Genomic DNA, 18,503 nt, shown 5'->3' with positions numbered 1-18,503 from the left:
GTATAATCCAGGTAATTAACATTCTTAAACTTCTTACATTGGTTTGTGGTCTGTAGTGGTAATGGTGTTTGGACTTTTCCTTTATGGGAAACTTTTAGAGTTTATTTTGTTGCTATGGCAACACCAATATGTTTATAGTGTCTTGGTAGCATTGCTATGGCAACACCAACAAATGTTCAGTGTCCTGGATGGGTTGCTATGGCTTTTGGTAAAAGTAGCAGAAAATCGTGTAATGGTTGGTAAAGGTTATGACTGTTATTTAACTACAAGCATGGAAAGGAAAAATATGTCTGTAATAAAAAAAATCATACTTTCTGGAGTAATAAAATGTATAAATAGGCAAGTTCTGCAACATAATATAATCTAAAAATCTAACTTCTCTAAATTTACTGTTTTATAAAATAATTATATATATAAAATCAGTAGTTACAACTTAATTTCTTTCTGTAAGATTGTGTTAATTCACTGTAGACAGTGGCACAATCCTAACGTTATTTGTCTCAGACTTTTATCAGTTTCATAATTGTTTTAGTTCCTTCTGCATAAAAGCTTTTAGGAGCTATCATTGTACTGTCAGTAAAATGTGTCATATTGGGCTTTGTAATTGTAGGCTCAGTGGGAGTCATGTCATTGTAGTTCTATAACAAGCCAATGGAAATATAATCAGTTGTATTATGTCTAGACATATAGATCCATGTGGATTTTATTATTTCCAAATATTAGATAATGTTGCTTGCAAAATGAAAATAATTTGATCAGGTATGCTGCAGGAGATAAATGTCCCTATATATATATATATATATATATATATATATATATATATTACTTTCATACAGAGGCGTAACTACAAACCACCGGGCCCCAGTGCGAAAATTGCACCGGGACGCCCCCATTCATCTACCCCCCACCCCTCCATACATCTACTTGCCCCCCCTCCTCACACACACATGCAGACAAACAGATACACATGCAGACACACATACATATACAGAGACACACACATACACACATACATGCAGACACACATATACATACATACATATAGACATACAGACACACACACACACATACATACACACACACACATATACATACAGACAGACACATATGCACACACACACAGAGAAAAATACATACATACAGACACATACACAAATACACATATAGAGATGCATACATACAGACACACATACAGAGACATACCTTTTAGGTGCAGGAGGGTGACTTTCCATGGGGTCCAGTGTCTAAGGCTGATGGGAGTCAGAGTTCCCACTCTCACTCCCGCCTCTCCTTCTTCCTCCTGCGTGGCTCTCTATGATTGTGGGCCAGTCACCTTCTTCCAGCGTTAAAGTGCCGCAACCCTGACGGGCACCCTGGAATTTCATTGTTTGGGCCACCCGATGGGCCCCTGAACGCGTGACCCCTGGAGTGACAGGCCCGGTCGCAACTGCGACCACTGCGACCGCGGTAGTTCTGCCACTGCTTTCATATATATTATATCATATATTTATTAACCATGGTAGTATTTTTTTATTCTTTTTTTTTTCTTGTGCAAGGAGTTGACATTCTTGCATACAATGCCACAACAGCTTGTATATGCATAACTTCATTAACATTGATATGACATGGGTAGGTAGTGCACTTTTTAAAATTATAAACCAATGGACATTCTGCCAGTAAACAATAGAATGTACATGTCCAATGTGTTGGTTGGAGTATACTGGCAGGTTAGTAAGGCATACAGGTAAGATGTAAATGACATACCTACTATATCTATGCAGTGAACTAAATAATGTGGGACTTATTCATTTTGCTGAGACCACAAAAATAGGAGGGAGACCCAGCCCTATGGGTCTCAGGTGAAGAAACAGTGGTCGTGTCTTAGAGATAAAAAGTAATGGTGACTCAGGTCAGTCGGGGGTGCACCATAGTAGTATTTTAAGTTAAATTATTTCTAAAAAGTCAGGAATCAATACTTTAGTAAAATGTTTAATGTCTTCCATCACTTGAGACAGATTGTGCTTCTCAAACTTTGGTCTTAGCTGACCCAAAGTGGGTGGGACCAGCCAGGGCAGTGCTTCCATGAGGCCACTTAGACATGACCAAGGTTCCTTGGTGCTGGATTATTACTCACTAAGATTAGTTACTGGCAAATGACAATGCTGTTTAAGAGCATACGTCATGGGTGGAGTGTTTAGGAAAGGCAATTTGTTTTGTGTTGTGCGACAAAAATCCCTGCACCAGCCCTAGGGACCAGACAAAAAATTAGTAGGGTTCTACAGGCTTGGAGATGATCTCAGCATGGCTTGGGTAGAGCTTAATGTGAAATCCTCACTTCCTTGAAGGTGGCACTTAGCTGTCAATTCCAGAGCCTCATGGAAGATCAACCAAGTTGCCAGGTTTTTAGTATCAACTGCTGTCACAACCGTTGCTATGCTACTGCTATGTGTAAATTCAAAGTGAATAACCCTGTGTGAGTGCAATATATATTTCCACAGTGAAGCTGTGCCCACTTCCATCCCACGGATTCCTACGAGAGTCGATGTTCTGTTTTCAAGACGTTAGTGCCCAGGGCTGTGTAGTGCCTCCCTTCTCAGCCTTAGTCTGGCAGAAATATTGTGACTGGTAGAAATATTTTGAATTCAGCCGCATATTGGTTTGGATTGGCAGAATTCCATTACCCAATTTTCAATCCAAAATGGAGTGAAAATGGGCAAATCAGTGTACTTCAAAATATAATACACTGATAGCAGTATTTTCCCATCATTTGGCTCACAGATCAATTGTTAAAAAGTAACCAATGAAGAGAAAAAGAGGAGAAGCAGTAAACAAAAACTGGGGTTCAGCGTCTTCACACTCTGCATGGAGACCCTGAAAGTTCCCCATAGAGATGCCTTGATTAAATGCATCTCTATGAGGAGAATATGAATGGCGCAGCCTGGCATTTTCCCACCAATGCCGCATTAGCCTCCAAATGCTTTTCTGTGATAAAGCACTGGATTGGCTTTGATGATTTCAGCCATGGATGTGGAACAAAGCAGAGCCACTCGCTGTGAGACCACCACAGTGTGGGAGGATAGAGTTTAAACACCCTTTCACTGCTCTGACAGGGCGGTCAGGGACCTAATCTACCATACCAGCACTGTAGTGTCAGGAAAACATGTTTGTATTCCCAACACTATAGTTTTCCTTTAGATATATACTTTTTTATTTATTTGTCCTCCTTTTGTTTTCTATTAGTCACTTCTCACATAATCAACATTTAATGATTATCTCCTAGCAGTCAATCATCTGTTTTCCCCCATTAATTATTTAATTTTTATGCGCTATAGGGTGGATTTAATGATCACCAATTAAAATGAACATGCGCGGGCCATTGCTCATTTCAGTTTGTTTAGAAGTCATCTTCATTTTAACTTGGAGTGCAGAAATTCAACCAATCATCCGATCAGCCCAAATTTGAACTTATTGCAATTCAGACTGATATGAAGTCTAGAATTAAGTACGGAGGTAGGCTAGGGAGAGATAATTGTGAAGATGGACAATGGATAAATAAATGGGGGAGGTGGAAGAGGCTAATGACAGACAACTGGGGGATAAAAAGAGATAACTAATGAGGAGAAACAAATCCCCTGGTGCTCGGTAACCCATAAGCCTGGTTGGGCATGATAGTTATTGCACTCTGCAAACATCGGAAAGCCCTGGCCTTCAAGGATGCTATAAACTATAGTTTCCGCAATGCTCAGTTATCCCATAAGCCTGGCTGAACATCAGGTGTTCTGCACTTCACAACTGCACTTTAAAAGGCCGTTAACCTTGTCTTTCACATATTTTTGTTATGTTAAGCACATATTGGTGGCTGTGATAGGCATACCTGCAAAATCAATTATATCGCTAGATGATGTATAATTAAAGTATTATTATTAATACAAATGTGTTTAGTAGCATTAGAATAAACAAGTAGCCATGTTTGTGTCTTGTCTATTTTCGTACCTTTTCTTACTAGGAGTAGATTGTAGAAAAACGGTTAGTAATTTGATGTTACCAATGGGTCAGAGCTCTGTTGCACCACTTCTTCACCGGACATTGTGGTATATATAACAGGATACTTTGGCTATTGGAAGACATGTTGACAGGGGAATGGACGGCAAATGTTAAAGAAGGTAAATAATATGTTTGATTTCTATGGACTGGGTGTTGCAGTTCCTGTGTATCAATGTACATAAATTCTAGATCATGTGTCCTACAGGCAAATGGCCGGAGTCCCTCTTTCCTAGCCCAACCTTCCATAGCTAGTAAACTCCCTTGCATAAACCTTTTCCTAAACCTAGACTGATCCTTTCCAAGGAATATTGTGGACACTCATCCAAAATATGTTAAATTCCCCAAACTAGTAAGAGTTATCTGCATTCAATTTCATTAAAGAGTACAGGGTTTTCTGGGATGGCTCTAATTGTCCTGACGTTTGGTGCTTCATGTTATGCCACAGTGTAGATGAGAAAATACTAAGCGCATTTAATGATGATTTGGGTAAACATTCTCGCAGAATGATTCCAGATTGTTACATAATAAAATGTTCTATAATTGAGTTATTGTGTCTTCTCTTGGGGGAAGGTTCTTGCTTGATGTTGTTTTGTACTGATGTTACTAGAGCTTGGAATGATTTTTCTAGTTAATGACTTGCATGTTAAGGTATGAAAATAAAACCTAATTATTTCAATTGGATTTGACTATAATCTGGAAAGAAAGACATAGTACCCGTGTATAACTACATGTACAGCTGCAAGGATGCACCTTCAATTAGTGTGATAAACACATCTGTCAGTCAAATTGAGCCTTAGAATAACATTCATTTACCAAACCACAGTTGCACGTTGGCCATATTGACCTACACAAGGATCGATGGCTTGTGTTATGTCTGCTGCTGTCTATGGAATTAAGATTGCATTAGGAAAATTACCCATTACATATGTTCTTCTTGTTCTCTGTGTCCTGGTTCATGAACCATTGAATTGCATCCAGATAACCCTTACTACTTTGGGGAATTTAACATATTTTGGATGAGTGTCCACAATATTCCTTGGAAAGAATCAGTCTAGGTTTAGGAGAATGTTTACTGGAAGGGAGTTTACTGGTTATATAAGGTTAGACTAGGAAAGGGAGACTCATCATGGCTAACCATTTGCATGGAGGACAAATGATTAAGAATTTTTGTACATTGACACAGAGGAACTTCAACACCCAAGCCATAGAAATCAAAAATATTATTTAACTTCTTTAGCATTTGCATGTGTCTAGTTGTAATTAACTGCTTCAGTACCAACAAAATGTAAATATTATTATGGTTTAGTTTTCCATTGCATTGACAAGCAAACAAAAAAACATAACAATAAATCAGATTTACCTTAATTTCTGCTTTGTTCTGGCTTGTATGGAGGAACTGTAAGTTACTTCCCCTCCACCCTCTCAAACTGCAAAGGTCCGTGCAGTGATCAATGGATGCAGGGCTACTAACAGCACATAAATGGTGCATAATTAGATAAATGTGCTAGATGAACTAGCATCTCCCAGTGTCCTTCTAGACAGAGATACGTTATATTAGTCCAGAAACTGTTTATACTACATGCAGTGGCATACTACCCCCGGGTGCCAAATGCTCCAGATACGCCCCTAACTACATGTGGGTGTTATTCCCATATACAGTTGTGTAAGCAGATTCCTTACATATATGCACCATTGCAGTATTTATATTTATATAATATTTAAATTTATATCTCACAACAATTACTGTGTATTAAAAAAATAATAATTTATGCTTATATGCTACGTATCAGAACTGGAGAATTGAATTTCTATTCTTTTATGAAAAATATTAATGTGGCACTGAGGCAGAGACAATATATTAACTGGAATTCAGCTCAACTCACCAAATATAATACACAACAATAGACAACAATGGAATCAGAGCACATATATTTTAAAGAATACTCAAAGCACCATAACAGCTGCAGTCTGCAGAAACCAGTTATGAAGTGTCCTGACACCATCCAAACTATTTTTGAATGGTTTGACAACTTACCTGGGTCAACTAGAAGCCTGATGCTCATCCTGAAGGAGAAGCCTGATGTCTCCATCGTAGACCCATTCTCAATCTTAATCAAATTAATTACAATGATGCTCTTTATGGGATATTTTCCTTAAAAATACATGTTTATAATACATTTATTGGATTATACTGTATGTAAATATATATCAAATAAAAACATCCTCGCGTGCAAGGAACATTAAGTAAGATGCTAAATATGTCTTATCAGGAAGGAAATAAAATAACTACTGAGGTATGTCAAAAATGTAAAAAAAAAAAAAATTGTTGATAAAAATGCCTAATAGATTCCATGTAATTAGGCCAACTAATTCTATCCTAATTTGAATTTTATTTTCTTTCTACAGATATCACCGGCACAAGAACCTGGGACAGAGCAGAAACTGTTTTACATGAAAGTGTTACCATAGCCAACCACACAGAGTTAAATAATCTAGCATGGGTGGCGTGTGAAGCTGACAATGACCTTACTTACGGAGAAGTGGAGCACAGGCTCGATTTAATACAGGAACAAATGAACAGGTAATTTATGAACATTGAAGTTCCCATAGTTCTGTACATGTAAGTAGTTTGAGACTTCATTAGTGGCTTTATTGGAGAGAAATGCATGCTTCTGGGTCCTTCAGAACAAAATAAAGTGATGTAGCAGCAAAAGTTCCTTTTAGTGGCTCGTTATCAGTAGAAGCATGGGATGTATTTTCTGCACTTCTATGTGAAAATAAAATGTTTGATTGTAGGCCATGTATATCTGTTAGTTTATATGATTTTTTGTTTTAGAATCTGTACATTTCATAGGAATAATATATAGGTTCATATTAAGATAATAAATGTATTGCAAGTATTCAAATCTTTACAGAGTTCCTTAAATGTCCAAGATGGAGACTAAGAAGGTTTGGAAAGTAGTGGAGAGGTTCAAGCTCTTAAAGGGATTCTCCAGGACTCTGCAGTGCCCCTCTACCTCCCACCCCCCATCCCAAGTTGCTGAAGGGGTTAAAACCCCTTCAGTGACTTACCGGAGTCCAGCGCCGATGGTGCTGGTCAGGCTCCGCATACTCTCCGCCTACTCTCTACCCCTGCCGGCTGACGTGGCAATAGCCACGCATGCGCATTAGACCTCCACATAGGAAAGCATTATTCAATGCTTTCCTATGGGGATTTTGGCGACGCTGGAGGTCCTCACATCGTAAAACACTTGCGTTGCACTTGCGTTGCGTAAAACACTTTTTGTGTTCTAAGAATGCGGAAGTCCCTCTAGTGGCTGTCTGGTAGACAGCCACTAGAGGAGGGCTTAACCCTTCAAGGTAAAATGAAAACTGCAATAATTACACTTGCAGGGTTAAGGGTGGTGGAAGTTGGCACCCAGACCACTCCAATGGACAGAAGTGGTCTGGGTGCCTGGAGTATCGCTCTAAATGGACATAAGTGCATATTACGCAATCGGCATGCCAGAAAAAGTCAACATGGAACTTAATATTTGGAGAGTTTTTGACAGACAAACATTAAAGACCTCACATTTCGAATTATTAATTGTAGAATTGTGCACAGCAAAAAACAAATGGAAAAAAAAAAACATTTTGTTTCAGGTGATTCAACTTTCATCCATGTGGAGTTTTGGTTCAGACAAATGCGACCTTTTCAGAAAAAATTACGTGTACGAACCAAAATAATGCAAAAATTGGCCAATTAGTGTACTGTAAAATATATACATACTCTAAATACTACAAAATATTACATATATAATTATACAAAATATAAATATTATGTATATATTTTGCAGTATTCTGATAGGCACATTTTTGCACCATTGGGCTCACAGATCAAGTGAAAATCAGTAACAAATAGAAGGGGGAAAATCCATGTTTATATATTTATATATTATATGTTTATTAGATATATAATATAAGTAAATAAATAAATATAGATTATTTTGTATTTTTTTACTGTTCCTTTTTCTTTCTCTCTTGTGGTCACTTTTCACTTTATTGTGAATAAAATCAGCATTTTGTGACTGTCCTCTAACAATCAATCATCTTTTTTTTTGGGTACCACAAATGGAAATCCAAATCTTAAAAAAAAAAATAAAAAAAATGGTTTGTCCAATGTCAATTTAATTTGTTTCGTCATTCGTCCATAGAGTGTTTCTGAGTTTGGGATTTCAGACAAGTCACCGAACACCTAAAATTCGGGCGAATCACAATTTGTTTGAAACCAAATGCACAAGTGTAATTAATTGTATCACACAATAAATAAAAAAAATATTTTGAGCAGTTGAGATCAATTTAGAATAAATTAAATGGGGAGGGAAGGGATAAAATAAGATAATTGAACAAACATAACTTTAATTTTCATGTCAGAGTAGAAATAGTTTAATAGAAATTATATTTTGGTGTTTTGCTCTGAGCAGAAACCTAAGCATCCATGACAAAGGTCATTTAGAATTGGAAAATGTAAGGATCACCTAAAGGAAAACCAGCACTAGAGGAGCCATGTACAATATATAAACAGTGTAGATATTGAGTAAAACCATATTCCGAAGAAATCTCCATAAAAAAAACTATTCACAATGTTAGAAATAGAGTTAGAGTTATTGAATGATGAGCTTAAATAATATTACAGGTTGTCTATTGTTATACATCCTACTAAGCCTTTACCACCACCACTCAGATTGGTGCTCACCCCAGCAAATCAGCAGTGACTGATGGCACAGCAGAGGTCGAGTAGATAATTACTTCAATGATCATGCAGCCTTTTGCTATGAAATCAGTAAAAAAAGACCCGAAAGGTCTTATTCTATGTAGAATATAAAATATTGAGTAAACGTTGGCAGCCAGGAACTTTTACTTGTTTCCAACCCTGATTAGGATAATTGCTCAAATTTCTCAAAAACATGTATGATGTTGTACATCACTGATCTCCCTCCCCGGTCCACAGGCACATAGCAGGGCTGGCACTTGGACAATGCCAGCCCTGCATTAGTCGGCAGGGGAGAATCTCGGGGGGGGGGGGGCAATTGCCCCGCTGTCCCCCCCCTGGATCCGCCAGTGGAAAGAACACATGTGTAGAGTGCATCCTAACATTCACAAAAGAAGAATAGTACACAGAAGCATAAAACTACAAACTGCAATATAGACTAGTTTGATCAGACCACATCAGCTCATGGTTGATGGAAATTATTAAAATAGAAGCTAAGGCCAAGCACAGTCACAGGTCAGATGCCATATTGCACAACTCCTAGGCAACAAACGCTGTTTTGGCTCCTTACGGGTCAATTAGTCCAAAAGACCACACAGTAGTGTCACCTTGCGACATGGAATATCCAACACAGCCCAACTTACCCTGCAAACTCCAACAACACATTAAGTCAGGGAACCTGCGGGCCGCAACCAGACATGCCGGACTCCTGGCAGATTGGAAGGGATACTCACCTTCTTACACAGACGCTTCTCCGATTGTGGAAATGGGCCCGTAAAAGCAAAACGTACAGGTGGCAATCCCACAGGAGTCCAGAGACATCAGCACACGTGTCCAAGCTACTGAAGAGGACGTGCTTGATCTCAAACAGGGCCTAACAGCCTTAGGGGAAACTGTGCAGCAATTACAAACCTCGCACTCATCCCTATCACATGAATGAATATAGGATGCTTGTGCCATATCGTTTATACGTTTTTATGTACATGTCACTTTAACCCCTTAAGGACCAAACGTCTGGAATAAAAGGGAATCATGACGTGTCAGACATGTCATGTGTCCTTAAGGGGTTAATCATACTGTATCGCTGACTGAACTACCGGTGATGCATATTGATGTCATGTAAAACTTGCTTCAGTCAATAAAAAAGAGAATTAAAAAAAAAATTAAAAAAAATTAAAAAAAGCTAAGGATTGATGAAAAAATCAATTTGATTATAATAAATGTGAGGTTCAGAGAAAAATGACTAATCCTTAGTAGCAGTGTTCAAGAGTGTCCACGCATCAACCAACGCTGTCATAGTGATCAAGGACTTTTGATATATTACAGTGGGTATGTTACGAAGGCTGGCATGCATTTGCATCATTAATCAGGTTCTAGAATAGAATCGAAATACACTTGTCATTAAATAAGAGCATTGATACAATGTAGAAAATTAAATTATATGTTTTCGTGGTGCTCGCTAAATTGCAGGTAAATGTATTGTTTTGATTTTGTTCTTTGGCATATACTATAAACTGGGTGTTCATGACCTGGTGAGATGATGTAAGCCATGTATTGTGAGCTGCCCTAAGAGTCACTTAAATGAACACTTCAATCACCGTAACCACTACAGCATGCTCTAGTGGTTATGATGTCAAGAGTGCCTTGGTACCCTCCAAATGTAACAGTTTGATGGAATACATTTTTAAAAAAAACAGAATAACTGAGTTAAAGATTATTTTTCAAAGTTTTCTGTTTTAACTTAAATTTTGAATTCTGATCATCAACAATCCACATGATAAAATGTGCACCTTTATGTGATGTGTGTGCATTTTAATATATCTTTAATGCACAATAAATGACTGTTTTCAAAATCAACTGCGTTTAGCTCTGCTTTCCAATGTGTAATAGGAGATAAGACTTATCTAAGTCCACATAGCACATAAAAAATATTGCATTTTATTCATAGCAACCTGTTAACTCTCGTATTTGCAAAATCATTGATTTGCCAATATCTCCATAGGCGTGCGCACGGGGTGTGCCGGGTGTGCCTGGGCACACCCTAATCCCCGTGGCACGCCTATGTATTGAGTCCTGCAGGAACAGCGTTCCTGCACTTTTATTTGAGCAGGAACGCTGTTCCTGCGGGCACTCAGTGCCCCCTTCCGGCCCCCATGTTTCCCCCTGTCGGGGCGGGGGGGCAAGAGGTGAAGGACACCCCCCAGTCGGGTTTCTGTGTCCATCTCAGACGCGGTGAGGGAGCTGTGTGCTCTCTGCTTCCTCTCGCCGCTCGCCGTTTGCTGTAGCTGGGAGCCGGAATATGACGTCATATTCCGGCTCCCAGCTACAGCAGACAGCCCGCGCGGCGAGTGGAAGCAGAGAGCACACAGCTCCCTCACCGCGTCTGAGATGGACACAGACACCCGACCCACTGGACCCCAGGGACAAGTCCACGCCAGCACTCCGGGTAGGGAGGCTGGGTGGACATTTTTTAATAAAAAATTATATATATTTGTATGTGTGTGTGTCTGTCTGAGTGTGTGTGTCTGTGAATGTGTGTCTGTAAGTGTGTTTGTGAATGTATGTGTGTGTGTCTGTAAGTGTGTATGTGAATGTATGTTTGTGTGTTTGTGTGTCTGTGAGTGTATGTGTGTCTGTAAGTGTGTCTGTGAGTGTGTGTGTGTCTGAGTGTATGGGTATGTGTGTGAGTGTATGGGTATGTGTGTGTGTCTGTGAGTGTATGGGTATGTGTGTGTGTCTGTGAGTGTATGTGTGTGTGTCTGTGAGTGTATGGGTGTGTGTGTGTCTGTAACTGTGTGTGTGTCTGTGAATGTGTGTGTCTGAGTATGTGTGTGCACGCGTATATATATGTGTGTGTCTGTGTATGTGTGTCAGTATATATATATATATACACACACACGTGTATATTATTTTTTTGGGGGGGTGGGAAAAGAGTTCCCACACTTTATTCCCCAGGACTTCTCTGGAGATGTCCGGATCTCCCCTGACGGCTCACGCAGAGTCGGCGCTATCTGAGTGCCGGCTCTGCTCTTCGCCTCCATGGGCTGGCGGGGAGATCAAAAATCTACCTCACCAACCCACAGCAACACGGAGGGAGGTAGGAGAGGACCCGGGGAGCTCTAGACAGCAGCTCTGCCAGGTTCCTCTCACAAGATCTGAGCATTGCCACGGCAACACTCAGATTTCACGAGAGTTAACTCTAGCTCCGCAGGCTAGAGTTCACTCTCCACTGGACCACAAGGGGTGGCACATGGCAGCAAGGATCCCCCCTCCCTACATAAGGTAGGGAGGGGGGATATTTACTAATCTGCCCCCACCTCCACAATCCCTCCCAACATACAGCCCCCACACACACACACAGCACCTAGACACATACAGCACGCTCACACACACAGTACACTAACCGCACCCTCACAAACACACACAGCACCTTTACAAACACACAACGCCCTCACACACAGCACACTAACAGCACCCTCACACACACACACACACAAACAGCACCCTCACAAATACACGACACCGACACACATTACACACAAACGGCACCATCACACAAACGCACACATCACACAAACAGCAGTCTCATACACACAGCACCCTCACACAGCACAGTAACAGGACCCTAACAAACACACAAACACCCTCACACAGCACACTACCAGCACCCTCACACACAAACAGCACCCACACAAACACCCTCACCCACATAGCACACTACCAGCACCCTCACACACACATCACACTAACAGCACCCTCACACCACCCTCACACAGCACACTAGCAGCCCACACACACAGCAGTGTATATGTGTATATATATATATATATATATATGCAGAAATAAGGGAAGCACTCTCCGGTCTTCATAAAAAGTCCTTTAGTATTTTATTTCCAAATTTTCAAATAACGATCGACGTTTCGACCCCTCAGGGTCTTCCTCAAGATCCTGGATCTTGAGGAAGACCCTGAGGGGTCGAAACGTCGATCGTTATTTGAAAATTTGGAAATAAAATACTAAAGGACTTTTTATGAAGACCGGAGAGTGTTTCCCTTATTTCTGCATATATATCTTCTACACTTGGGGTAGCACCAAGGCATCTATAACTTGATTTTTGAGATAGGGTGAGTGCCAAGCATACTTGTTTTTTATATATATATATATATATATAGGTATTACATATATACACATACGGCGTGTTTGTGCTTTAGGGTGCACACCCTAATGCAACAGGCTGCGCACGCCTATGAATATCTCCAAGATGTAAAGTTGCGTGTGATCAAAACAGAACAAGTAACCTCTCACAGAGGATAGTCATAGGGAAAATGCATGTGACAAAAACAAACTGAAGTATTAGTGCACCCCTTAGTGGCTGTTTATGGAACTGCTCATTTCTAGAATGTTAATAGAATCATTTTAATTACCATTAAATCATTGTTATAAAAGGGTTTGACCATGATATTTTGATTTAGATTTTCTAAATAACTGCTCATTTATACATTCTCTAGCCATTTTTGCTAGCACAATCTACTATTGGAATAAATGAGGGGATCTCAACAGGACTTACTTTTGTGAAGTTATGCTAGTATCCTTTCTGTGCCTTGCCTCGTGAAAGTGTAACCAGAACATAGATATCTTGTTAACACATGATAGTTGCAAGAATTTGATGTAAGACTGATGCCATGTTATTAATATTAATATCCTGTTACTGAAATAGGTTCTGTCAATTATACAATATGTAGCAATGACCACATGCAGTAAATATTTATATAGGTGCTGGGAAAAGAAAGGCACACGTAAAGGGGCTGGGGAAAAAAAGAGAGAAAGAGAGACACAAATAGACTGGGAGGAAAAAGAGACACACAAAGGGGCTGGGTGAGAAAGAGACACACAAAGGGGCTGGGTGAGAAAGAGACACAAAGTGCCTTAGGGAGTAAGACACACACAGGGACTGGGGCAAGTTAGAGACACACAAGGGGCAAATGGTGGAAAGCAGATACTCTAAGAGGGCTGAAGGGATACAAAAGGAGAAATCATATACCGGACCTGCTGTCTCCCTTGGTACTTTTATTATTATTATTATTATTATTATTATTATGTTATTATTTCTATAGTGGCAACAAATTCCGTAGTGCTTTACAGTGGGTGTAAGAACAGACATGTAGACAGACAAGCCCCCCAAAAAGGCTTGTTCTCCATTCCATCTCACTTTTTTCTGGTACCAGGAATTAGGAACTGAACTGAGCATTTTTGGTTTCATCCAAGTAGGTTCCCCTGAGATTCAGGCATGTGGAGGCTTGCACATAGGAATTTCTTCTGATCACCCAATCGACCCAATTTTAGTTGAATTGCTGTTAAGTCTGAAATTAATGTCCAAGTCTATTTTTCAATTTTTGAGAGGTATGTCAGTGATGTCCCCAAATAGGAAATAGGCATCATCATGTGGTCCATAGAGCAGGATACTTTTGATACATTTGATGTATCATTTTGCAATGTAACATCACTGTTACAAATAAGTGTTCTTTAACACTGCATACTGCATGACTCATGACTGCTTCAGGATTAGACAAACTAGAAGGTCACTTGAGAGGAATAAATTACATGTCAGTGAGCAGATTTTGGTTGCTGTGAGAACTCCGTATTTATGTAAAGGTTTTATAAATATATATATATATATATACTGATCGTATTTTAACTATGCATTAATACATTTTGGACTTTTATCCGTGAGTGCTGCAACCTATTTTTGGACATATGGATAATACTAGCCATGACTTGCTAGCAGCCGGCCTCTAAGGGACATTGAGCGGTTTTTTTTTTTATATATATATTTTTTCTTTTATATATATATATATATATATATAATGTGTACTTGGCACAAAAAAGAGGAGAATATTAAGCACTATTCCTAGTTCCCTTAGCCCAGTCTGAGCACTTGTACAATTAACATTTAGTGGCTGTCCCCTAACCGCCAATCATCTTTTTTTGTATCCATCATCTTTACCTTGAACGGAACTCCGAATCACAAAGCAAATGAAATGGCTCTCCTATTGTCCATTTCATTTCATTAACATTATGATACGTCCATACGACATTTCTAAATTTGCAGAATTTGGACACATCGCCGATCGCCCATGATTTCGACTAATCTCATTAATTTAAAGCCATATACGCAAGTCTACTTGTTACTTTGGCTGGTTTTCTGACATTCTGCATTCCTCTTAGGATTATCTTTTTATATATGTGTGCTTGCTTACTGGACCTGTGAACTTCCTATTTAGCTTGTTTAAAAAGACACTATAGGCACCCAGGCCACTTCAGCTAATTAAAGTGGTCTGGGTGCATTGTCCCAGGTCCCTTAACTCTGCAAAGATAATTATTGCAGTTTTTAAGAAACTACAATAATTACCTAGAGGGTTAACTCCACTTCTAGTGGCTGGCTACCAGACAGCCACTATAGGGACTTCCAAGCTATTAGGTGACTGGTGACTATGCATTGGGACGTCCAGCGTCACCCAATATACCATAATCCTATAGGAAAGCATTGTATAATGTGGAAATCCTAATGTGAGTGTGGCCATTGCCACGCATGCGCATTAGGTTTCCACCACTGGCCTTCTGCATCACGGGGGAGGGGAAGCTATTGTGCCAGGAAAGCAAGTTTGTTTTCTGGGCACTGTAGTTTCCTTTAAACTTTGAGTGGTAATGATATACTGAGCTGGGCAAATTACTGTCCAACGTTGGACAGGTTAATGAAGAAGCTCATTTTCAGCATTAGACATCGTACAGCACATAGCCCCCATTTTTGTCAAATCACAGTTTAAAACAATCAGGTGGAACGCACCCAAAAACTCTTTAACCAGTAGCAGTATAATAATCTATAGCTAAATAACTTATTATTTCCATAGTAATAATGTATTTATACAGCTTGCACTTTGCCTTTTAAATGTAACTTCAATCGTATTTTATCATAGTGAGATTTAAGAAGAATATTTTGCATTCTAAATATTATTCATATTCATTTTAGCACAAGCATTTTAGGTGTTACATTTGTTGAACACAAACACTAGTTGTTTTGTTTCTAATGTTATAAGTTGTACATTGATTCCAAGTCCCACATATGCATTATTACAGGGTTATACCAACCACCATGAGCACTTCAGTGGTTTGAAGTGGTCATGGTAGTAGGAGTCTGGATATGCAGTGTTTCTGATTGATACACTGCACAGTCAGAGTTCTTTGCAATTGTGTGCTGGGGACTAGTTGCACGGCCGGCACACGTGACTTTGGCAGACTGGAACTCTGGAACCTACTAACTCTGCCTTCCCCTCACTGAGTCAGATTGCGTGAATGCGCTCTGAGCAGGTGAAAAAGGTCCAATTCCCGACTTCTCTATGAGAAGTCTGTGATTGGAACATGCTAAGGCAATGTGACGTCAGATGGAGGAGGGAGGTCAGAGCTGGGAGCTTCGCCAGGCGCTGGAGGGCAAGTAAGAAAAAAAAGTTTTTTTTATTCTGTTAAGGGGGGACCTAGGTAAATATACCCAATAGGGCATTATGAGGACAAAACATCTCATTAGTTCTAAGGGTTGGAGGAACCCTTTAAATTGTCATGTTAGTTAGTGTTCTTCTAATCATCAATTAAAGAAAGAATATGTTAATATTGCCTTATATAATGCTGATGGAAAAATGTAAGGAAATTCTCCAGAGACAGAAGTTAGCTGAATAATGTGCCACATAACGTTAACTGGTTTTATTTCATATAGTTCATTTTTAATTACAGGTTAGAGTCACAAATGACTGCTGACATACAAAGTATCCTCCAGCTCCTGCAGAGACAGGCGTCACTAATTCCTCCAACATACAGCATGGTAACAGCCAACACGGAATACCAGAGACCGGCTGTCAGACAAGCGCAAAGTGCACATCCTACAGCATCCATCAAAACAGACAGAAGCTTCAGTCCATCATTACAGGCAAGCATATAATTGAAATACAAAGTACGTGTCTTGATTTCTGCCATAAAGTGTGTGCGTGTAAGTGTGTGTGTGTGTGTGTGTGTGTAAGAACAGTCATGCGGTTACACTACCAATGTTGGCTATAGCTCACACATTAACAAGTTCACTGATAAGAACACACAGGATATACTGTGTAAACAATTGTATACAACTGTGTATATTGTGTATACAACTATATACAAGTACAATTGTATATACAACTGTGAAGTAAAAACAAATATATACTTTGAAGCAAAAGCCTATCGTACCTCAAAAATATACTAAAATGTATTAATCAACATGAAGTTAATAAAATAATAATAAAAAGCTGAACTGATGATACTGCGTAATAACAGTTTGGATATGTATTTCTATTTATTAAGCAGAGTCCAGAATTTACAGATCTTGAGAAGTCAAGACTGAAATCCAAAGAATCTCTATCAAGCGGAGTCCATTTAAACACAGTTTCAGAAGACAACCTGCCTGCTCTGCTAGACCAAGGACAAGAAAGTCCACTCGAGTTACCTTCTGGGCACTCTGCATCGTATCTCAATCCAGTTAGGCATACATCTTTGCCCGATTCTTCCATAAACAGCAAAGGGATTAGGGGCCTTCACAGGCATGAATCGGATCCTGGTCTTCCTGGGAAATAATCAAAATGGGTTACTTTTATTTTCTAACGTCAGATAAAATGTAAGTGCTTTTAATGGCTGATTTCCTCTTTGTATTAAAAATCCTCTTTACTTGACTCAGGGGCAAAAAGGATATATAATATGCAACTGTACTGTATATTTTGATACATGTGAAGCTTATCAACGTAACAGAAAAGTCTTGTAAAATTATGTACAAAGACTGTATGCTTAAAACTTAAGTTTGAGCACCAGACATTTGCAAAAATTGCTTAGTGTTCTGGAGCTCATTGGGGTAAAACTGCCAGCGTCATAAGGCACCTTATAATTTTTTATATTTTTTTAATCACGTGCATGTTATTAAATCAGATTTTTTTTTTAAATCGCATGATGAATGACATTAAATTATTTCAAAGAGCTGTTTATTATATTGCGTGAATGCATCAAAACTATCTTGATTCAGAATGATTCTGTTTCAAGTTTATGCACTCCGGGGCTCTCGGATCAATCACCAAGGGTCACCAAAGGAGTTATAAACTCTGTCCCAATGGGGATAGTGATAAAACTTTGACCTTTGCAGATCAAACAAGACTGGTTTGAGCAACCTTAATGTAAACTGTTCATTGTCTCACTTCCCACATGTGGTATATTTAAATAATGATGTATTTTTCGTTTCAATTCTGTTGCGTTCAAATACATAGTGATTTTCAAATTCCCACTACATATCTGTTCCAATGAGAGATGTGACAGAATAATGGGACTGGATTGTACAATGTTATTGAAAGCTGTAATGAATGGAGCAAACTTTTTTCATTATATTTTGCAATCTTTAAGATGGAACCCAATACTCAATTTCATTTGGTGGACCAAGATGTTCAAATTCTACAGCAGAGTTCCTGGCTGTGGATCTGTGGTTCAACACAATGTGAGGCATCTCTGTAGACCAAACTTTTTCAAACCTATTCTCGTGGTAACAGTGAAAGCAAGTAACTGCATGATCACAAGTGGAATATAATTGGTTTGGTATATTTGATCATGTTACATGTATTAACCAATGATATCCCTAAATCCTTGCCTGTTAAAG

General features: G+C 39.1%; 1 protein-coding gene across 1 annotated transcript in view; it reads left to right on the top strand.

Moving 5' to 3' along the window:
• Positions 1 to 17,592, top strand: part of KCNH7 (potassium voltage-gated channel subfamily H member 7) — a 294,904-nt gene extending 277,312 nt beyond the window's left edge. The window contains exons 14-16 of the mRNA XM_063428623.1: positions 6,451 to 6,625; positions 16,577 to 16,769; positions 17,177 to 17,592. Of these exons, the coding sequence (XP_063284693.1) occupies positions 6,451 to 6,625; positions 16,577 to 16,769; positions 17,177 to 17,443 (635 nt within the window). The 3' untranslated portion in view covers positions 17,444 to 17,592. The remainder of the gene's footprint in view (positions 1 to 6,450; positions 6,626 to 16,576; positions 16,770 to 17,176) is intronic.
• Positions 17,593 to 18,503: the final 911 nt, after the last annotated feature.

The sequence above is a fragment of the Pelobates fuscus genome, chromosome 8, assembly GCF_036172605.1.
Source record: "Pelobates fuscus isolate aPelFus1 chromosome 8, aPelFus1.pri, whole genome shotgun sequence".
Taxonomy (NCBI): domain Eukaryota; kingdom Metazoa; phylum Chordata; class Amphibia; order Anura; family Pelobatidae; genus Pelobates; species Pelobates fuscus.
The sequence above is the reverse complement of the archived record's forward strand: the minus strand, read 5'-3'. Positions and strand labels throughout refer to the sequence as shown.